This window comes from Lampetra fluviatilis, chromosome 72 (assembly GCF_964198595.1).
Source record: "Lampetra fluviatilis chromosome 72, kcLamFluv1.1, whole genome shotgun sequence".
NCBI lineage: Eukaryota > Metazoa > Chordata > Hyperoartia > Petromyzontiformes > Petromyzontidae > Lampetra > Lampetra fluviatilis.
Window position 1 is genome coordinate 1961720 of NC_136346.1, and position 23240 is coordinate 1984959.

At 46.6% G+C, this 23240-nt stretch overlaps 1 protein-coding gene across 3 annotated transcripts; it reads right to left on the reverse strand.

Annotated features, from left to right (window-relative positions):
* Positions 1-5236: 5236 nt before the first annotated feature.
* Positions 5237-23235, reverse strand: LOC144953122 (uncharacterized). Of its 3 annotated transcripts, none has more exons than XM_078883674.1 (4): positions 20228-23235; positions 18243-18325; positions 16506-17075; positions 5237-6912 (listed from the first exon to the last, which is right to left on the reverse strand). In XM_078883674.1, exons 1-4 carry the CDS (start codon positions 20449-20451, stop codon positions 6290-6292), a joined length of 1500 nt encoding a protein of 499 aa, XP_078739800.1. In that variant the 5' UTR covers positions 20452-23235; the 3' UTR covers positions 5237-6289. The 3 variants fall into 3 exon arrangements, with proteins under 3 accessions (XP_078739800.1, XP_078739801.1, XP_078739802.1); XM_078883675.1 differs by having other exon boundaries at positions 20224-23235; XM_078883676.1 differs by lacking the exons at positions 18243-18325; positions 20228-23235 and adding an exon at positions 17168-17357.
* Between the last annotated feature and the right edge of the window lie 5 nt (positions 23236-23240).

Below are 23240 nucleotides of genomic sequence, written 5' to 3' on the forward strand. Positions count from 1 at the left end.
CAACTTTAAAATAATAAAAACACTTCTGAGAAATACCAGGTCCCAGGACTTCAACACACTTGCTATGCTTTCAATGGAAAATAAGTTGATAAATTAAATTCCTGACTTCAACAGGCGAGTGATTGAAAAGCTTCTCAGAAGGATCAATGTGTCAAATTATTGTACAAATAGGCCAATGGAGAGGAAAGGGAGCCTACTATTGTGAGTAGCCCATCTTGGGGATATTATGTGCACTAAGCAATTTTAAATTATGTAATGGCAATTTAACGGGTTGATTTAAATAGGTTAAGCATGTAGACCAGGGGTGGGAAACGTCCGGCCCGCAGGCCGTATAAGGCCCGCAAAATTATTTGGTCTGGCCCTGCCAAGGCAACCGCAGGCGGGACTCGAAATTCAATAAATCTAGGAACAAACCTGGAAAAGCAGTTGCGAGTAGCAACATCATAAATACCAACTAACATCACACGCCTCACCAAAGAGAAGCAGTTCCAGCCATCACATTAGGGGTGAGTTAATTAAATGTTTGACTAAATATAACAGGCAAATTTTTAAGTTGATAATTTTGTATGGCCCGCGAATGATGTTATAAATATCCAAATGGCCCTTGGAAGAAAAAAGGTTCCCCACCCCTGATGTAGACAAATAGCACTCATGTGGCCTTAAAACCAGACACATGTGTTACATTGCACTTAATCGGGGCTTAAACCCAAAATCAAATGTGTAGGCTAATGTCAGTATAGGCCTGGCTTTCCATTCGACAATGTAGTCAGTGTAAAGTGATGTTACAGTTGCCACAGATAACAGTGAGACAAACAGTGACCACACAACGAAACAAGCTCTAAGTCAGTGGTTCTTCACCTTGTTGAGGTACTGAACCCCACCAATTTCATATGCGCATTCACCGAACCCTTCTTAATTGGAAAAATAAAATATGATTTTTTCAAATTCAAAACATAGGTATATGTTTTACTGGTGCACAAAATGAACCGTGCATCAACATCACTGTGTTCAAAGAACAAAACCAGCAAAACATGATTTTCACACACAAAAAAAACATAATAATGAATACTTACTGCAAATCAGTGTGACTTCTGCTGTTGCCTTTGAGAGACCAGTTCAGAAATGCGCGGCTTCACATTGGCAAGTGCCACTCTCATTTCATTTTCGCAACAAAGTCTGTTCCTTTTCTTCGTTTTTATGTCCAACATCCTCGAAAAGGATTGCTCGCAAAGATATGTTGTAACAAACGGTATGAAAATCTCCAGGGCTTTCTTATCAATAACAGGGTACGTTACCATTTGTTGACACCAAAACGTTGAGAGCGTTGTTATTCTGAAGAGTTGCTGTTGAACCTGGCTCTGCTGAATTTCAATGATTTCGTCGAGGTATTCATCATTGACATCTGCTGTCTCAACACTAAATGTGAACGGCTGTCTCACCCATGCTGGATATGACTCTCTTGTAGGGAAGTATCCGTCGAGAGACTTTGCAAACTCATCTAAGTGCGTGGCAATTGCTTGCTTCAGTTCCGCGGGTACAGAAATGTCTCCGATTCCAGATACATCTTCGATCTTACTTACATAGTCGTCCAGCAGGGGAAAGTTTGCGAAGTTATCGTTCTCTGTTCGTCGTTTCCATAACGGTTGCTTTTTTTGAAAAGCCTTCAGGTTTTCTTCCGCTTCAATGATGTTGACTCCACCGCCCTGCATCTGCTGATTGAGATGATTGAGAGCTGCGAAGATATCAGCCATATACGCTAAAATGAGAATGAACTCAGAATTTTTGAAGCAATCTGCATGACAATGTTGGTGCTCTTGCAAAAACAGGGCTAATTCCACACGCATGGCAAAAACACGATTCAGCACCTGTCCCCGGGATAACCACCGAACGTTAGAATGGTACAGAAGTACCTCGAATTCAGAGCCCATTTCTTTACACAGCTCACTGAAGATGCGGTGCCTCAGAGCACTATTTCGCACATAGTTAACGCATTCCACTACAGTTTTGGAGGCAAGGTTTTTGTTGCCAACGCATGCCTGTGCAGAATACAATGCGTAACAATGTTGTGTGGTGCATCGGCTTTCACTAGCGCACCAAAACCAGACTTTCTTCCCAGCATGACTGGAGCTCCGTCCGAACAAACTTCAGAAACCATATCCCACGAAAGATTGTTGTCTTTGAAGAAGTCATCCACAAGTTTCTTCACATCGGCTGCCTTAGTTGTTGTTGTAAGAGGCTTACAAAATAAAAAATCTTCCTTTATCACGTCGTCTTTCACATAGCGCACGAAAACAGCAAGCTGGCTTAGATTGGAAACGTCTGTGGTCTCGTCGAGTTGCAGGCTGAATTTTGCCGGGCTTGAAATAAGATCTGCAACTACTTGAGCCAAGATGTCTTGGCTCATGTCCTCTATTCTGTCGCTGATGGTGTCATTTGAAAGAGGAATTTGGGATAACTTAACTTCAGCCGCTTTTCCCAGCATGATATTCGCCATCTTCAACACAGCTGGTTTTATGAGTGTTTCAGCAATGGTGTGTGGTTTGCCCTGCTTTGCGATCAGGTAAGCAACTTCGTACGATGCTGTGAGGATCGGTTTGTTGATGGGTACAAAGCCGAGAACAGGCAGAGTAGCCTTTTCATCGAATCTGGCTCTCTTCACCTTGAATTCAGCGAGCGTTGTGTTCTTGTATTACCCATCTCCATGCAGCTTAAGGAAGTGTTCCCTTAGTTTTGCCGGTGCTAGACTAGAATTGCTCAACTTGGCATTACAAATCATGCAGTTAGGACGCTGACTCCCATCAGGTTCCGTTATACATGTGAATCCATATTGTACATATTCGTCCGACCACTTTCTTTTTTTGCTCGACATAGTATGAAGGGATTGAAATATTAAGAAATCACACGACGTACCATCACGACAGTCACAAGTCGACTACCAAGCGCACCAAATTCCCTGCAGCACAGATAGGCCAAGCGATATAGCATGATCACTTGCATCCAATGATGGCCAAGCCGGACGTGTCATCACGAATCATATGAGTCGGTTGTGTGTCTTAACCTCCGCCGAACCCCTGAGACTGACTCACCGAACCCCTGGGGTTCGATCGAACCCAGGTTAAGAACCACTGCTCTAAGTGAAGTAAATAGTAGGCCTGTGTACATTGTATTGTCGCCAGTGAATACAGATCAAAGCTTTTTGTGTAGGTGGGTCTACAAAGGCGTGTGGCTGTGATTGTACAGTATGTGGTGTCTTGGTTGCCTTGGCTAATTTGTTTAGTCGTGTCAGCTGATCTTTGTTCTCTAGGCTTTTTACAGTGTTAAAGGAGTTGCGTAGTGTTGACTTGAGGGGCATGGGGACAGCATTTGAGTGCTTTGTTGTTTTGTTTCATATTTATAAATGCCTACCGTTGGTAGATAAGACAGTTATATCACTTGACTTAAAGTTTTCGTGACTGCAGGAATTCATATTATTTGGGTCTTTTGGTAAAGTCACGTAGATAGGTACAAATTAATAAATACAAATATATAAAATAAACAAGAAACGTTTCGATCACAACACAAGCGATCGTCATCAGGAGGAAAGAGGGAGAAAGCTGCTGAATGCAGACTGTTTTATAGGGTGTAGTCCTAGCGTCATAAACGAAGTGGGTGGGGCTAATTATGTTAATTAGCATGTTCATGTAAGATCGCAGAGCCACCGCTCAAAAAGCAAGTACTGTCCAAACCCAGCCATATATTTATTTGTAGCTCCAGTGAAAGATGTATTTTAGTCATTTCTGGTTTAAATTGAGATCCCTTCCCTTTATAACTCACTTATCTTCCGCCATTTCCAAGTCAAGGGTCGTTTATACTGACCCAGTAGCATATATATCTTGAAAACTAGAGCCAATCAACAATTTCAAGCATCATTTACATTCTCAGTGACCCAGAATTAGTAAAGTTGGACTACATTTATTTCAGAAGAATTTTGGCTGTATACCAGTGTAATACAACTTTTAAAGCCATTCCCTGTGTTTAGTGTACACGCTGTACAACTTTGGAATCGACAGGAGTGAAGTTGGGCTTAGGAACAAATCGACTTACAAACAGGCCTCTGGAACCGAACGCTTCGTAAGTGGAGGAGTCCCTTTACTTCCAAGTACAGCAATCCCTCACCAACCGCGGGGGGTTAGGTTCATGAAAACGCCTCGCGGTCGGTAAATACGTGCTTGGTGAAGTTACAGAGCGCCTACTGGACTTAGGGGGGTTAGGGGAACCACAGCGGTGGGTCAGACTCGTCGTATCTTGACTAACGCGCCGTGTTCCTTCTTAACTAAACACAAAGGAAAATATGGCGCATTGCACAAAACATCACGAAACATAAATAAACGTTACGTTAGATTGACATAGGGGCCGTCCATAAATGATGTCACGCGATTTTGGACTTTTGGACGATTTTTGCCCCATCCCCCCTCGTCACACGGTGTCACAAAAAGTCAGACCCCCCTCAAATATGACGTCACAAAGCTCTGCCCCCCCCCCTCCCCCCAAAAAACATGCTTCAAACCGCTTTAAACTATTGTCATTGTAGTGCGTATTTAATTTGGCGCTGCACTCTGATGTTGTTGGAGAAACATTTATTAAAAAGTCTATTTAATTAAGTAGAACGTGTTGTCTATATTTAATTAAAGTTGCGCATTTTGATGTGACGTCACATTTCTCAACCCCCCCCCCCCCCTCGTGACACATCGTCACAAATGTTTGACCCACCCCCGCACCCCCCCAGGTGCGCGACGTCTTTTATGGACCGCCCCTTACCTTTAATAATTACGATGATGACGATGGTGGGGGGGGGGGGGTAGGTCTGGTTAGGAGGGGGGCTGAGCTCCCCCTCTTCTTCCTCCTCCGCTACTAACCGATGCAACCAACTCTCACGTCACTCACTCGCTACCATGCTTGCGAGTCCACGATCAAGGGGCAAAATTAATGTGTACCTGACAGTACTGTACAGCACAACACTGTAAGCACTCGACACCAATGTCCAACACGGCATAACACTGTAGAGTACTGTACAGCACGGTACTGTACAGTACAAAATGTGTAACGACGTCACGCTTTGGTGGCAATGACGTCATAAGCACGTCATGTGATTTCTTTAGCACACCCGCGCTTACCCACGTGGAAGCTCACATTTCCAGACCGCGGTTGTGTGGACTGGTGGCAAACCCCTGCAATAATTACGTCGTGAGGCGTGAGGAGTAAATCAGACCAATGGCAGAGGTGCAGAAGAATAGAGAGGGAGGGATTGGTGTGGTAGTTACAGACCCCAGAGGGGGTTTGCCTTGCGGAAGCGAGCGCGACGTCGTGAGCCGGACTGCTTAGCGGAAGCGGACATTTTTTATTTCACGACTCGGCACAAGGATTCGTGGTTCGCGTGTATCACTCGGTTGGTAAACAGGTGTCCAGAAATACAGCCGCATAATACTAAAATCTCGCAGTTGGTAAACGGGTGTACAGAAGTACATCCACGCAGTACTCAAATCTCGCGGTTTGTTAAACGGGTGTACAGAAGTACATCCGCGTAGTACCCAAATCTCGCGGTTTGTTAAACGGGTGTACAGAAGTACATCTGCGTAGATAGTCAAATCTCACGCTTTGGTAAAATTAACGGACGGCAAGGTATTGCAACCTCTCCCCTTCGTTTGTGTACATTAAACAATGCCTTTGTTTAAATATTGTGATGATTATTTTTCAGTAAATCCTTTTTGTATTCCATTAAACTCTTTCCCATTCTGGCGATGTACATGTACGTCATCAGTTTTGATTCCGGTTCCATTCTTATAACATACACGTACGTACATCATTGAAACAGAACCAGAAGAAAAAATAACTTTTATCAGTACCATGGCTGCCCCATATTTTTTGAGCCAGCTACCGTAGAGTGACGGCAATCGTGCCTCTACGGTTCTCTGCGGTAACGTCTTTATAAACACAATGGCGCTGCTGCTACTACTACCACTACGCCTCTACGATAAGAGAACCGCTCGCGCCATTATGAGTCTATGGCAGGGGTCGGCAACCTACGGCTCCGGAGCCGCATGCGGCTCTTTACGGGCTGCTTCTTGACGATATGTACGTATGTACAGTATGTACTCAGATGCATTGCGGCTCTTGAAATACTGAATTTTGTACCGAATTGGAAAGAAATGGCTCTTCTTGTTATTTTGGTTGCCGACCCCTGGTCTATGGGTAGCAGTGCTGAGTATGGGCAGTGTTGAGTCTATGGGTGGCAGTGTTGAGTGAGTATTGGTCAACCCAACCGCTCCTCTGCGTGGCCGGCCATGTGCACGTAGAGGTCCGACGAGCGCACGAAGCTCTTCCCACACACGGAGCAGCAAAGCGGGTTGCGGCCGGCGTGCAGCGCGATGTGGCGCCTCGCGTCCGACGGCCACGCGAACCGCTTGCCGCACATGGGGCACGGGTGCGGCCTCTCGCCCGTGTGCGAGCGCGCGTGGCTCCTCAGCTTCGACGGCTTCTCGAAGCCCTTGCCACATACGGCACACATGTGTGGCCTCTCGCCCGTGTGCGAGCGCGCGTGGGTCATGAGGGCCGAACGCAACGTGAACGCCTCTGGACACCAGAGGCACTTGTACGGTCTGCTCCGACTAAACTTTTTGCCGCCGGCAGCGAACTCCTTGCCGGGCCCCGGGCGGCCGAGCGCTCGCGGACATGGCTCCGTGTCGCCCCCACATCCCCCTGTGTCCCCTGCTTCTTCCATTCCGCAGAAGTGGGTCCTGGGCTGGATTGGCCGAAAGCTCATCTGGCTCTGGGAAGCAAACGTTTTAGTCCGCAGCTTCTGCTGTTGCTGCTGTTTCTTCCTGCTGCTGCTATCTGCGATCGGTCGTCTTCCCGGGTCGTTGTCCAGCGCTACTCCTGTGCGGGTAGGGGGGGACAAAAAAAAACGGAAGGTATGATTCAACTTGCTCTGAAAACTTCTCGCAACGTTCACAATCACTGATGAATTCCCATCAAGTCATATCAACCTTTGCATAATGTACGTATAATAATAATTTACACAAAGTGCGTGTCACTCAGAGGTCGCAAGGAGCTCCACAGAGCTAAAAGCAAGTAAGTGAATAACTTAACACAATTCTAATACCTAATATAAGCACGCAGGCTCATGATTTAACCACGGATACAAATACCCCCACCCCCATGCTCCCAAAACACAACAAAATTAACAAGGAGAAAAGGCCTTCAAGAAAAAAAATGTCGGTCGGGGAGTGAATTCCACAGCTTGGGGGCCACACGGGAAAAGGGCACATTGTCATCCATTGAATGGCGGCACGACCTAGGCACACACAGTAGTAGCCCACACTCGGACAACCGAAGAACTCGCATTGAGACATACAGGTGGAGGAGTGTTGTATATGTCGGGTCTTGAAAAATTAATAAAAATATTTTTTTTATGAAAATGGGAAAGTGTGCAATTATACGAAATTATGTTAATTTGTGTAATTATGTGCATTATTTATTATAATTAGGGAGGTGTGCTTGTATTCAATTATGCAATTGTATGTAATTGTAATAAAAGACTTGACCACGATCTCTGGCTCAGTGTCCTTTATTCGGTCCGTACTGCGTTCCCACACGGCTGTCTCTCTTATTCTCTCTGTGCTGGTTCCGATGTCACTCCAGTCCACATCAGCAGCCCCGCTGCTGTTCTTGTCGCTCTTGCAGCCCCACAGCAGCTCCGCTGCTGTACTCTCACACAGCTCCCTTGGCTGTTCCTGCTGCAGCTCTGACAGCCTCGTGCTGTCTCGCCTTCTCGTCGCTCCTGCGACTCTTGGCAGCCACCCCGCTGCCCCTCACACACAGCCTTACTGCCTATCTCTATCTGCAGCTTTACACCTCCCAGTAGCTCCCTACTGTTCCCAGGGTTGGCTCCCGCTTCTGACGGTGCCCCCTCGGCTCGTACGCCCGCGTGGCCCCACACCTTTCCATTCACACCCCGACTGCCTTCTCCTTCCGGTTTACCCGCTTAAGGACCCCCTACCTTTCACCCACGTCACCTGGCTCCGCCTCCTCGTGACGTCACATCCGGAAGGTCGCTTTCGCCCGCATTACACCACCCTCCCCCATAGAAAAAACCCAGCCGACCTCGGCTGAACAACACCAAAGCGTAATGCGGTGAACCGACCTTCCCCCTTAAAGGACACTAAGCATGCAATATAACAACAAGAACAACACACAAGTAACATCGACGAACGTACGAAAGCATGCGATAAATACGACGGCAAGAACAAGAACAATAACAACATACAATCAACGAAACGTAAGCGATTTGGAACGAGTGCGGGTCGCCGGCCCGTCCCGGACGGTCGGCGGCCCACTTGTAGAACGGGGACGCGATGGAACACGAGAAATGACAGGGGGTAATTCCCCTGCTGCGATTGGAAGTCCACCGACATCTCGTGTCCCTGACGAATCAGTCTTGGTCGTATTCCGCGAATGCGCCTGCAGCGGGGTCCTCCGAACAGGCCCACTCCTCCCCCGCGGTGTCACGGTCGGCCTGTTTCGGAGGTTCCTTGGTCGGCTTGTCCGGTGTTGTGGGCTCCTGCTGCGGCGGACCCGGGAAGCGGGCCCAGCAATCTTTGGCGTAATGGCCCCTACGGCCGCAGCGGAAGCAATCGGCCTCGTTGCGCCGAAGCGCAGGTCTTGCATCCCGGCGGCCCCGTCCCGATGGCGTAGCGCGCGGCCCCGGCCTTCCGCGTCCCGACCATGGAGAGGAGGCAGCCGACAGCTCCTGTGGACCCCGCTCATCCGGCACATAGATCGCCCTTGTGGGGTCCCACCCCATCGCGCCTCCTTCCTTGACGGGCCCACCCGTCCATGCCGCCACTTGCTTCCAGCGACGGAGATTAAACTGCGCATCCAGACACTTTGCTGCCGCCCGGGACGTGAGCTTCTCATGCCCACACACAGGCATGGGGATCCCCAGATCCCGAGACAGCTCCAGCATTTTTCCCAATATGAGAGGCTCGAGCAGATCCTGTGGCGTGTCAGGATATGCTGCCATGGCCAGCTCCAACACCGCACCCCTGAACGCCACGGGCGATTCTTCGGGTGCTCGTTGTCGTTGAGCGAATCGCCGATGCGCGTCGTCAGGTGGCTCATAGGCGTCGGCCATTTCCTCAAAAACTCCACATAAAGTCTTCTTCTTATCGGCCGTTATGGAACGGAAAAATCGAACAGATTCGTCGTCCAGTAGAGTCGGCAACACTTCCAAGGCCTCCGCATCGGTCCATCTTGCTGAACGAACCGCCGCCAAAAATCGGCAGGCAAAAGCGCTCCAATCGCCCCCGATAGAGAATTCCTTAACTGTAGTAAGGTGGCGACTTCGACTCCTCTTTACGCCGTCTTCCAATGATGGTTGTTCTGGAGGCAAATTCAAAATGGCGTCGGCCCGCGGCGTGGCCAAGATGGCGGTTTGGCGCCGCGGAGCGCGCAAGATGGCGTCTTCTTGCCGCGTGGCCAATGGCGGCGGCAGGGCAGGCAACGTGGCGGCCCGTGGAGCACCTTCTCGTTCCATCGTCGTCCTTGGCGTAACGAGGTGACATAGATGCGCCAGGACGTCCTTGAGTGTCTCCAGTTGTTCTGCCACCTGTTGCCATCTTTGGTCAGCGTCCGATGTTGTTGACGGACCCGCCATCGCGCCGACATCTTCCACGCCCGTCCCCGTGCTCGCCTCAGCAGGGCTCTCCTCCACCACCCCAGCAGAATCCGAGACTTGACCACGATATCTGGCTCAGTGTCCTTTATTCGGTCCGTACTGCGTTCCCACACGGCTGTCTCTCTTATTCTCTCTGTGCTGGTTCCGATGTCACTCCAGTCCACATCAGCAGCCCCGCTGCTGTTCTTGTCGCTCTTGCAGCCCCACAGCAGCTCCGCTGCTGTACTCTCACACAGCTCCCTTGGCTGTTCCTGCTGCAGCTCTGACAGCCTCGTGCTGTCTCGCCTTCTCGTCGCTCCTGCGACTCTTGGCAGCCACCCCGCTGCCCCTCACACACAGCCTTACTGCCTATCTCTATCTGCAGCTTTACACCTCCCAGTAGCTCCCTACTGTTCCCAGGGTTGGCTCCCGCTTCTGACGGTGCCCCCTCGGCTCGTACGCCCGCGTGGCCCCACACCTTTCCATTCACACCCCGACTGCCTTCTCCTTCCGGTTTACCCGCTTAAGGACCCCCTACCTTTCACCCACGTCACCTGGCTCCGCCTCCTCGTGACGTCACATCCGGAAGGTCGCTTTCGCCCGCATTACATAATTATGCTAATGCATGTACTTATGATAATTAGGCTCTGCCTCGTTGTCTAGGGTCGTATTATCAATCGGGATAATAGAATGAGTTGTATGGAGTTATGCAAGTGTGATGTAAGTATGCTGAATAAGCTCGGCTTCATTGTCTAGGGTTGTATTATCCATCGGGATAATACAATGATTCTCGCTTAACTTTTACGGATTATGTTTTAGTGTGTTTATGTCAGGTCTCCAAATTCAAATCTCACCGCAGGATTCAATTCTCATAATTAAGATTATTATGCATGAACGTAGGAAGGCACCACTCAGACACCTCTGTGTTAAGCAATTTTAATTTCTAACCAAAAACATAACACTAAGATGCGAACTCTTATGCTTGGAATTGTCACAGTAGTCCTGGAGATGTTCTCCTCATTGATCCGTACATTTAACCCTCAATGATTACGTTTGTTAAACTGGGTAACAGAACAATCGATTAATTCCTCAGAGTAACGCAAGCATATACTGCGATAGGAAAAAGTCCTTAAAAATGAATGTGACGATATTCATACGAACGGCAATAAAGAAACCCGTCGGGAAAGAAAAAGTAGACCTCAATGAATTCATTGGTAAGATTATGCAATTAACGAAATGTCTTGGAACAATGGTGTGCGGCAGTGTGCCTGCTTCAGCAAATGGCTTATCAATTTAGGCTTCAATAAATTCGCGGGCAAGATTCTGTGATCAAAAGAAAGGTTTTAACACAAGTCTCCCTGTGAGTGTGTGAGTGTGTAGATTCGTAACATAGGTTTCTAAACGTTTAGTTTCATCAATGAATTCATTGGTACAGTTATGCAATTAACAAAAAGAATGACAAATATTTCTAAACGACCATATCCACGTAACTCAATGGACAGCAATGTTCTTCATGATCAACTAATAGTTGATACACTCTTATTATTAGTCTTCTTATTATTAGTCCCGATATGTGCGTTATGTGTGTCTTGGTGGTTTTGTCTCCTTGTTCAACTCTTTGCGTTAAGCAGACGCCGAGGTTGGGCGTTCTTGGACCAACATTTTTTTTGTTCCCTGCAGATCGATGAGTGTGTGAGGGTGTGTGAGTGGGGGAGGGTCATACACACGGCTTTCTCGCTCTCTCGCTCGGCGGCAGCAGCAGGCTCTTTCACTGCTGGAAGAGCTGAGTCGGCACGATGCTTGTCTTCGAAGGTGCTCGATTGCACTCGCCGCTCGTCCGCTGACAGCTGCAGGCTCTTTTCACTGCTGGATGAGTTGAGTCCGCACGAAGCTTGTCTTTGAAGGTGCTCGATCGCACTCGTTGCTCATCCGCTGGCAGTACTCAACTCTTTGCGTTGACTTCGTAGACTCGTGGCTTCTGCTGATGCAGCTCGTTGACGATGTGCCAGTCACGGGAGCAGGTTCCCGGAGCCTGCCGATCGCAGCACTCGTCGTGTCTCTGTTTTGATATTAAATTATCTCCCCTCGGCTCACCTTCTCACAAAGGACCGGAACTTCCTTTGATTTCGCTCTTTGCTGTGGGGGAAGTTGTACGTGTGTCCGTGTGTGTATGCTCTGATTTATTAAGCAATCTGTTAAGTCTCACCCTGGCCTGGTTCCTGCTCCTCTCCTCAAGCCACCTTATCATCCGTGGAAAACAGATGCTCCAAATTGCCCTTAGGTGTTTCCTATTTTTCAACTTTTGTAATAATTACTTTTGCCCAGTTGGATTCTTCCACCCCTCCTTCCCTCGTGGCTGGATATTACATTCTCTTGCCTCTCACAAAGTCTCTACCTCTGTGATTTTATTGCTATGTGCTTCTGGAAGACAAAGGAGGCTTTCTCTATAGAATACATTTTATCTTGGTCATGTGTGATTTACCTATTTTGCCTTCTATCTCTTCTGGATGACCCTCGGTCTACTACTTCATAATTATTATTTTGTTTATGTTTCCCAAGATTTGTGATTTATCATCGTTATTACCCGTATGTTCCTCGGGATTTATTAACCTTTGTTCCCTGTCTGTATCCAGAGATCCGTGCTGTTATACTCGAGTTATATGTTGATGTCCTGAGGTTAGAGATGTAACTAAGTTCTCACTTAAGCTTTCTTGACTGCTGGAATCCATACTCTTTGGTTCTTTTGGTAAAGTCACGTAGATAGCAAGATACAATAAGAAACAATATGTGAGGTGAATGAGAGTAAAATAAGGTAAGCGATCATTCAAGGCCACCCATGTGACTGCATTCTGGTTTTTAATCTGGGTGAGTGTGTTGCCAGACTATGATGTCGACTTATTCTTGTCACTAAGTTTCAAACTTTTACCGTTGTTTTAAGAGAAATAAAAAAACAATTTTAAAAAAATTGCCTGTTATCCTCGTGGCGCCTGCGGGCCTTTGAAGCTGTGTAGGGATTTTCCCCAGAATCTCATTCGCAACCCACCCCTCTCTTTTTTCCTGGTTTTTTTAAATTACTTTTTATGGCTACTTGTCTAATCCTGAGTGTGAAAGGCAGCTGCTGTGTGAGGGGAGGGGGTTTGCATCACCCCCTTTTGCCCCAAGCGACACCGCGATTGATTATAAAAAAAATATTGGCAGAATTATTCTTAATATCAATTTTGGAAAAAGGCCTATATATACAACAGGTCACGGATGTCAGAGGGAGGCATTATTGAGGGCCTTGTATGTGAGAAAGATCTTCAACTCCACTCGGAACCTGACCGGTAACCAATGTATAGACTCAAATACAGGGATAAATATGCTCAGCAACCGGTGTTCCAGTGCGAACTCTAGCAGCTGCATTCTGCATGTGCTGGAGGTGGTTTAACAGATTTAGAGGGATGGTAGCTAATAATGTGATGCAAACATCGATGTGTGAAAAGAGAAATGCGTGAACCAGCTTCTTAAGGTCCGTAAACGAAGTCCGATAACGAGAGAATGGGGTGCAATGTGGCTTTAATTCTGAGGTGAAAGGCAGCCTTAATGACCTTGTTAATGTGCGCTTTCAAGGTTAGTGGGGGGTCAAGGACAACACCAACGTTGCAAACTGACTGAGCAGCACCAACATTGTGGTAATTAATTAATACACTGACCGAGCCAGCCTTAGACAATTGATGATGGGACACAACAAACAGTACCTTTGACTTGTCAACTTTTAACTGAAGAAAGTTAGACTGCATTAATGGTCACAAGAGCAAATAACACGCAAGATGCTGCTGCATGGAGGGAGGATTCAACATTAATGTAAATTTGAGTGTCATCAGCGTAACAATGAAAACAAAGTCCAAGTTAGGCATATAATATGGCCAAGTGGGGCCAAATATATCCAGAACAAACGTGGGCCAAGGAATAAACCCTGGGGAACACCAAAAGGAACTGAATATGTGTCTGAATTTATCCCCCCCAGGCTGACAAACTGTTTATGCTCAAATAGGTCGGAAGTAAACCAGTGCAAAACAGTGCCGGAAACCCCCATATAGCCTTCCAAAAGCTCGAGCAAAATGGAATGATCAATGGTGTCAAAGGCAGCACTCAGGTCCAAAAGGACAAGAATGCTAGGAATGCCTGCATCAGCAGCAACCAGCCAGTCATTGACAACCCTAACCAGAGCCGTTTCCATGCTGTGGCCAGACCTAAAACCGGACTGAAAAGGGTCGAAAATATAATTTACGAGCAAATTATGTTTAAACTGTAAGCCTACTGAATGCTCAATGATATACGAGAGATATGGCAGGTTGGAAATTGGACTATAATTACTGAGGAGTTCTGAATCGAGGCCAGCCTTCTCAAGCCACAGCAGGCTGGTCATGAGTGAAGAAAGCCGATGCAATATAACACAGCACCACCGCATCAACAAGCTAGGCCACAACCAAGGCGAGCTGGACACAAGCTGGTGGTTGGCCACCCACCCCCTCATGTGCCACATTGTCGGCCTTCATAGATGCTCGCTAACAGCACTTGCCCCAACAGTCTGTTACATAAAAGGTTTTTTTCGGGTTAGATCACGTAAATATGAATGTGTCGTTAAACCCGCCACCACCACCTGGCATTGCCATCAGAATGTGTTTAATTCTAGATTTGCAGCTTTCGTGACTGCAAGGATTCATACTCTTAGGTTTTTTCGGTAAAGTCACGTGGGTAAAAAAGAATAATAAAATAAAAGAATAATAATAAATGAAAATAACTAAATTAAATCACGTTTCGGATGCAACACAAGTCTCCGTCTTCAGGTGGGACCGTCACAGCCAAATTGACTGTATCAAGTGAAAGGAAATCCAAGAGACAAGATCTTATACAGTGATCCCTCGTTTATCGCGGTTAATGGGGACCGGAACCCCTCGCGATAGGTGAAAATCCGCGAAATAGGATTGCCCCCCCTAGGAATTTCCGTATATGTGTGTGTGGGTACCAGAATGTTTAAAATATGTATATTTATACTTTATATATATATATTTTACTTAAATCTATTTAATTATAAAACCTTAATATTATACATTCACTCTCTCTCATACGATACGTATTATGGTGTTCTACACTCACCAGTTAATTTCGAACACAATACTAAGATACGCGAGACACAGTTGACAGCGTGAACGAGAGTGGCGAGATACAACAAGGGAAGAAGCTGGGAGAGGATGCGATGATGCGCAGCATCATCGCATCCTCTCCCAGCTCTCATTCGTCGATCTCGCGCCAGGAACCAATCACGTGCCTTGTCTGAGTGCCCGTGGGTACAGTATGTACATAGCCTCTGAGAGAGTTTCTCTCTTTGTCTGGCATCCTGGGAAACCGTTTCTCTCGCGCATCACGATGAAACAACGCTGCTTTCCGCAATACGGCTGCCGATATGGCGGTATTTTAGAATTTTAATTTTTCGATGAATATTTTTGAAAAATCCGCGATGCACTGAGGCCGCGAAACTTGAACTGCGAAGTGGCGAGGGATTACTGTATACTAGTTTCGGGGAGGGGGGAGGAGCTTATCTAGATGTGGCAGTCATGGACTGTGAGGGGGGGGAGGTGGGCGGGGCTAGAAGGGGAAGGTACCTGTTAAGCACCTCCGCAAGAATTACGGCTGGTGTTGGCTTCCAAAACCAAAAAAATAGCAGCACTGTTAAACGCTGGGGATGTCAACAACTCGGTAAAATAGACTAGTACCTGTCAAATATGATGGTACAAATATGTGTAGTTAAATCTTTTTTACATGGTTAATAACATATTTCCAATGATTGCTCAATTTGTACTCATCATCACGGTTGAAGTTATGTCTATGTTTGTATATCTGGATGGCTTCATGCACAAACCTTTGATGGTAGCCAGAAGGTTTGCAGAGCATCTTGGTCTCGGAAAAGACAATATCATGAGAGCCCACAGCATTGCAACAATGATCAGCAACGGCAGAAGAATCAGTTTTGCCGTGTTTATATCTGACTTGTGCTCACGGACCCGATCAGAGACATGACGTTTCGTTTCCCCAATGTAACAATCACCGCAGATGCAACTTAGTTTATAGACTCCAGGGTATTGCAATTCAGGAATGACATCTTTCACAGATGGGATTAGATCACGGATTTTATGTACTGTACTGAATCGGACCTGGATCTTATGTTTGTTTAGAATTTTGGAGATATTTTTGGTCACACCTGCTATGTATGGCAACGTGATGGTTTTGATCGGAGAATGGGTTTGTCACGTAAACAAAAGGTGCCATATAGTTACTAGTTCAGCACTAACAGGTTGTGTTGGAGAATAAACCCACAACATTTGCAACTCGAGTAATGTGACGTTTTGCCGGTAATTACAACCAACCTTATCAGGCGACAGCCAGTTTTGTGAAGAAATCCTCCTCCTGTTTCGGCCTTAAATAGAGGGCTGGGTGAATGTGATGTCGTCACTTGTGAGCCAATCAGGTGGGAAGACCAAAGGCTGGATTGTGGTGAATGTATTTATATAAATTGCAATGGACCTCTTGTTATTGGTTGTGATAATCACAGCTAATAAACAAACATAATGTATGTACGTCATATATGTGTACCATATATGTGCGTTAAGCATGTGTGTTATGCATTTGCATTATGCATGTGCATTACGCATGCGCATTATGAATGTTAATTATGCACATATATTACACACACATTCTGCCGTTGTTTTGTCTGTACGGGAGATATTTGTGTTTGTCCTAGTAAGTCTCTGGGTGTACCCCCCCGGCTCCTCACCGTTATCATCTTCCAAGACCACTTCGATCTCCGCCAATCCCGCCGACGCCACCACAGTGGAACCGCGGTTGGCCGCGGGGCTCCAGAGAACTCTTCCGTCAGGATAAAGATTCACCTCGGACAGCATGCCAAAGTCATTCAGTTGGGGCTGCATTTTCGCCGTTTTAATCTGTGGTTGTTTGCAATTGATATTAAAGTCTTTGTGTATTATGATCGTGTCCTCTCTACAAGCCTGCAGGTCCTCCATTTTAATCTGCTGTTGTTTGTAGTCAATAGTGACATCTTCCTCTTTAATGATGGGATCTTCTCTGCAAGCCTGCAAATCCTCCGTTTTAATCTGATGTCTTTTGCAATCAATATTAAGATCTTCCTCCTCTTGAATGATCTGATCTTCTCTGCAAGGCAGTAGGACCTCCGTTTTAATCTGACATCTTTTGCAATCGATATTAAGATCTTCCTCTTTAATGATCGGATCTTCTCTGCCAGCCTGTAAGTCCACTATTATAATTTTTATTGTTTTTTCAGTAGTCCCATCATCCTCTTCCTTCATATCAATCTTGGCTCTCTGACCTGGGAAATGAAACACTGCCATTGAGCACCGTGTGAATGATAAAACATTAATCAGGCATGGACCAACATGGTGGCTAGGATATATTAACTACCTTGCCCGGTATGATGGAGGTTGTGGGTTCGATTCCAACCCTGTGGTGGTCGCGTGGATTTTCTCCGGGTCCTCCAGTTTTTGCCTCCACATTTAGAATCGACGTCACGTGTTTAGATAAAAAAAAAATGTTTGTGTTAGATCGTGTGAATATAAATGTGTCGTTAAACCTGCCATCATCCGACAGCCAATTAATAAGGGTTTGTCAAGTAAACAAAACGTGACAATTATCTACTAGTTCATCCCACTGGTGTGTTGGGGAGTGAACCCACAACATTTACAATTATGGAAAAAAATATGGAAAATATTGGTCGCAAAAGCCTACATGTGTTTAGATTATTTAGCTGCTATAAATTTGCACGTGATAATCCCCTTCGTTGAGTTATCATTTGAGGCCAACACCGGTGAAAGTGATTATCTGAACCAGTCCTGTGCTTCCCCTACGTCAACTCAGCCTCAAATGAGTTACCTGGTGCAGTGGTGTGTAGTGAACATCGCCACTGGGGGGAAACAAAGGCGGCCGGGGCATGGTGCTGGCCACCCACTCCCTTGTGTCCCACAGTCCCTGCCTTCATAGGTGCTGCTACTCATGACTAAAAGCACTTGCCCCCAACAGTCTGTTATAGGATACACGGGGGATCTTCGTCTTTGGTGGAGGTGGTGGATGAGGTGGTGGTAATGGTGGCGGTGGTGGTGGAGATAGTGGTAGAGGTATTGGGGGTGGTGATGGTGGTGGAGGTAGTGGAGGTGGTTGTGGTGAAGGAGGTGGTAATGGTGGTAGTGGTGGTTGCTGGTTACCCACTCCCTCCGGTGCCAGTGCCGGTCTTCATAGGCACTGCTACTCGCTACTAACAACACTTGCCCCCAACGGTCTGACTGTTAAGGCTATAGGGGTGGTCTTTGTTGTGTCTTGTACAGAGTGTAGTATCTGTGTGATGAGCCTATGGGCCTCTGGACGAGTTCATGGGCCTCTCTGATGAGTCTTTGCGGTCAGTCTATGGCTCTCTGTGTGATGAGTCTATGGCCCATTTGTGTGATGAGTCTACGTGTCTCTGTATGGTGAGTTTACGGCTCACCCCCTCCAAGTGCTGTCTCCCATCCTGGGTGTTCTTCGGCTTCCTGCTTGCTCACCGACCTTCTAGACATCCTCACTCCTCGCCTGTCAACACACAGAAGGCTCCTTCATGGTCACAGAGAATACAAAAATACAAGCCCCTACTTGATTATGTGGCCCAACTTACTGACGAGGTTTAACAATGACTTGAGCGCCACGGTGGCTAGGAGATGTTAACAAACTCGCCTGGTAGGCAGGAGTTCGTGGGTTCAATCCCAACCCTGACGCCTGCTGTATAGTATCACGGTGGCTAGGGAGATGTTAACTACCTGGCCTGGTATGCAGGTGCCACTGGGGAGCTTATGCAACATTGAAATCATCTAGATTGACGAACTAATTTCTTTAGAACAGCTTGTTGTTGTGTTTAGTTGGTTGTCCTTTCTCCCCACACATTATCGTGGTTGGCTACGTACGGTGGTGCGAAAGAAGTTCAACATACATACTCTACACTACACTGCCATTCACTACATGACTATACACTATACTACTATACACTACACCACTATACAACATTGAGAACTAATTACTTGAGAACTGCTTCTTGTTGATTAGCTTGGTTGACTACGTAGGGTGCGAAAGAAGTTTAACAAACAAAAATCCCTCATATCGCCTGAACAGACTGAAGGAGCATGTGCTGTTGTTCAACATATATGTAATAAAAGACTTCGTCAGGCACTGCTGGTCTCCGTTGGTCTTTTTTTTAGTTTCCTCCTCGCACCCCGCTGGTCCTGACAGCGGACCAGCGTCTCCTCGCGACGTGCCCCGCACGCGCTCTCCTCGCGATGTGCCCCGCACGCGCTCTTCCGTCAGTCTCTCCAACTCCCCCCGCTCCGCACACCGCTGGCCGACGGTGTGCCGAAGCCCCATCAGCCACGTGGCTGATGGCGCGGCGGCCACCCAACGTGGTCCCGCTTCTTCACTCCAACAACTGACCCGGATCCCTTCCGGGCTCCCACCTATATCCTCTTTACCACGTGACCCTGACTCCTCCGCTTCGTGATCGTCAGATCCGGCCTTCCCATACTGCCCTGCTGGCTCCACCTCCATTCACCTCGCTTCCAATTGGACCCGAGGTGAACGGCGGCCCCTCCCACACGCCCCCCATACTGGGCTCCGCCCCCCAATACCCCGGGCCGTGTGATTGGGCCAGAGCCCAGCAGCGAACCCCGTTTACGCTCGCATTACATATATACAGACAACATGCATACATACAACATACACCAAACATGCAACGTACATATAACGTCCACACATACAACATAAACAACATACATACACCATACATACAACATACATAAAACACATGTCCAACGTCCTATACAACATACACCATACATACACGAACCATACACCAAACATGCAAACCATATACAACATACACACTACCGTATTTTCCCGCATATAACCCACGGGGTATACCACTTTTTACAAACAAAACAAGACCCTGCGGGATATATGGAGGTGCGGGCTATCCCAAAACTATTTTACACGTGTGACATGTCATAACTCGTTAAATTTTTTCATGGTAGGACTATCCACTATGCAACACTTACCTTTGACTAAAGCACTGCTGAATAAACTACTAACACTGCACATGTTATCACGTTTTAAATAATTGGAATTGTTTGTGCAATGTTTACATTTGCCCGTAAACTAAACATATGGCGGCCAAACCCTAGATATGAATAGGAATAGAGCAGTAACCAAACGTAATGGCCTGTAAACAGCATACAAAGTCTAATAATGACAAGACGGTACATTCAAACAAACTTTATCTTATTATAAATTAATATGATGCGGAGGCAGCCTGTTTGCTAAAAACTGCCCAAGTTACATGTAAACATTTAAAAAATAGATAACATTAAAATTCAATGTTAATTTCAATATCCGCATCATTTCTGCTCAGTAGCAGACTCACTACCATTATCATGTTGTGCCCTCACCCACTTGACCAAGTTGTCTTCCAACTGTGGCCACTTTGCCTTCGGTCCTCGTCTTGCACGTTTTCGTGGATGCATTGCTTTCAGTTCAGCAATACTTTTCCTCCATTCACGAACAGACTTTTCGTCGACCGAAAACGCCTTTCCCGCAGCTCTGTTGCCTTCATCTTCCGCAAATTTACAAACTTGAAGCTTGAAGGCAGCGGTGTACGACTTACGTTTTGGTGGCATTGTCGTAGCTGTTATTTAAGTAATTAGAATTAACTACGGTATAGCGACTTTTAATTTTCTTGAAATACGCACGAAACAACAGTAAAAAAATCACACTCTGAAACGATGTTTGAAGTGGGCGCACTTTGTTTAATACGTTCAGCGGCTGTAGGGGGTTGCGAAAGTTTCAGCTGAGGCTATGGATGGCACAATGGGAAGGGGCCTTAACAAGCGTCGAACAGACGTGGAATCATAATTTCAGAGTCCCTGAGGCCGCTACTATTGTGTGAGCCCTAGAGTCGCGACCACGAGCTTTGTTTCACACTTCCAGTGGCTTTGTTGCCAGGAGGCAATGGCGCAGTTCGCAATCTCCCAGTTCTAAAACTGTACAGGGGTCACGAGGTCGAATGCTGGTAAGCCTCACAGTACGCTTACTTATCTACCAGTTATGTTACTAATTTATTGGATATTTACTTTTGTTACTTATTTACTGTTTTTTTTGTTCACTCGGTTCCGGTTAGTTTGTTTTCTTTGTGCACGTTATGATTTTAATGTTAACAATTGATAGTGGAATGTATCACAAACGTATACTTTGTATTAATATGATGGGATTAAGCTGCGGTGACGACGCTAAAGATATGAATGCATGCGGGGTATATGGAGGTGCGGGCTATTTGAAATTTGTTTTAAACAAAACGCGATTCTTGCGGGTTATGTGCGGGGAAATACGACACACGCATCACGACCGGTAGCAGCTTCGCAGGGTCCTCCGTGCAGGAGACGGAGCCGATGATGATGGTGGTGGTGATAATGTGCAGGCGAACGAAGCGGGGAGACTGATCCACCAATGTTGGTGAAGTATAAATAAATAATAAAGGACGGAACTCCAACGGACGACTAAATCCAGGTCAAGACGCGGCACTGAGGCTTTGGAGGAAGAAGCCGCTGTCGCCAGCGGGCGGTTGTCGTCTTCCGTCTGGCCAGAGAGCCGAGCAGTGCCGGATGAAGCTCGCGGGGGGGGGGGGCTATAGGAAATGTTATAAAGGAGCACTAAATTAATTTTAAAAAAACACGTAAATATTAAAACTCATAAATTTTTAACTTGCATAGTAAAGTAATTGTATGTTTTTCATTTGCTATGGGGGCCGTCCATAAATGACGTCACGCACCTGGGGGGCGGGGTCAGACATTTGTGACGATGTGTGATAAGGGAGGGGGGGTTGAGAAATGTCATCACATCAAAATGCGCAACTTTAAATATAGACAACACGTTCTACTTAATTAAATAGACTTTGTAATACATGTTTTCTCCTACAACATCAGAGTGCATCGCCACATTAAATACGCACTACAATGACAATAGTTTAAAGCGATTTGAAGCATGTTTCATTGGGGGGGGGGGGGCAGGGCTTTGTGACGTCATATTTGAGGGGGGTCTGACTTTTTGTGACGCCGTGTGAATGGGGGGGGGGGGTCAAAAATCGTCCAAAATCGTGTAACGTCATTTATGGACGGCCCCATATAACGAGATAATACGACAAATCGCTAACATTAAACACCCAGTCGTTCTTAAAAGTTGAAGGCAGGATAGTACTATAGCAATAGAGAAAGTGCAGAATCACTGATACCATAATTGATAGCTTGAAAGCATTTAGCGCGGGGCACTTGAAAGTGAGGGGCTCGTAGAATATGTAGCTACTTTTGCTACTGGGATGATCCGGCACTTGAGGCGAGTCGAGTTTTGAAAACTATTAAGCAATTTAAACATTTAAACACTTTGTTTTAAAACTTATTTAAACACTCCTTTGTTTTATAAAAAAAAAAATCTGTTTAAACTGTAAATGTTCTACTTTCTGGCACGAATCTGCCACTCGAAGCGCCATCGTAACATTAATAATTTTTAATGTTATAATTATTAATGTTACGTGTGTGTGTGTGGGTGAGTTTGACTTTGTGGATGAGGAGCAGTGGTGAAGCGGTTAGCGCGCTGCGCTATGAACCCGGCGACCCGAGTTCGATTCCCGCTCACGGCCAACATCAGTGACGATTATCTGAACCGGTCCTGGGCCTCCCCTAGGTCGACTCAGCCTCGAATGAGTACCTGGTGCGGTGTGTAAACATCGCCACTGGGGAGACAAAGGCGGTCGGGCAAGGTGCTGGCCACCCACCCCCTCGTGTACCGTTCCGGCCTTCATAGGTGCTCGCTAACAGCACTTGCCCCTTCAGTCTGGTACAGGCTATATGGGGGATTTTTGGTTTTGTACTCGTGAGTGCCCCGTGTGTGTACAACTGTGGTGACTCATTACCCCCTTCCGTCAAGCAAATCAGGACTCAAGGTAAGTAAAATTTGTTTCTCTATTTGTTACTTCATTTTATGTTTTATTTACTATAGTGTTTTTATTTTACAGTATTACATGCAAATGTACAATATTTCCTCTTATTGATGAGTTTAACAAATCATAACACACGTCATAACTCTGACCATATGGCCCATTTAAATACGGTGCATTGTTGCGTTCTGACTTACGAACCGTTCCGACTTACGAACGGGGGTATCTTGGGAACTAATTGCGTTCGTATGTCGAGGCCTGCCCTAAACACCCTGAACGACGGCCGATGATCCTATGCGGAGAATAGGCGGACCGTGGGGGGGCCTTTTCATTTCTCTCCCTATTTTTTCGCTCGCTATCTCTGTCATACACCACTGCCTCTGCCCCTCCCTCTGCCTTGCCCGTGCCTCTGCCCTACCTTTGCCCTGACCTACCTCTGCCCTGCCCCTGTCCCTGCGTCGCCCCCGCCCCTGGCTCCGG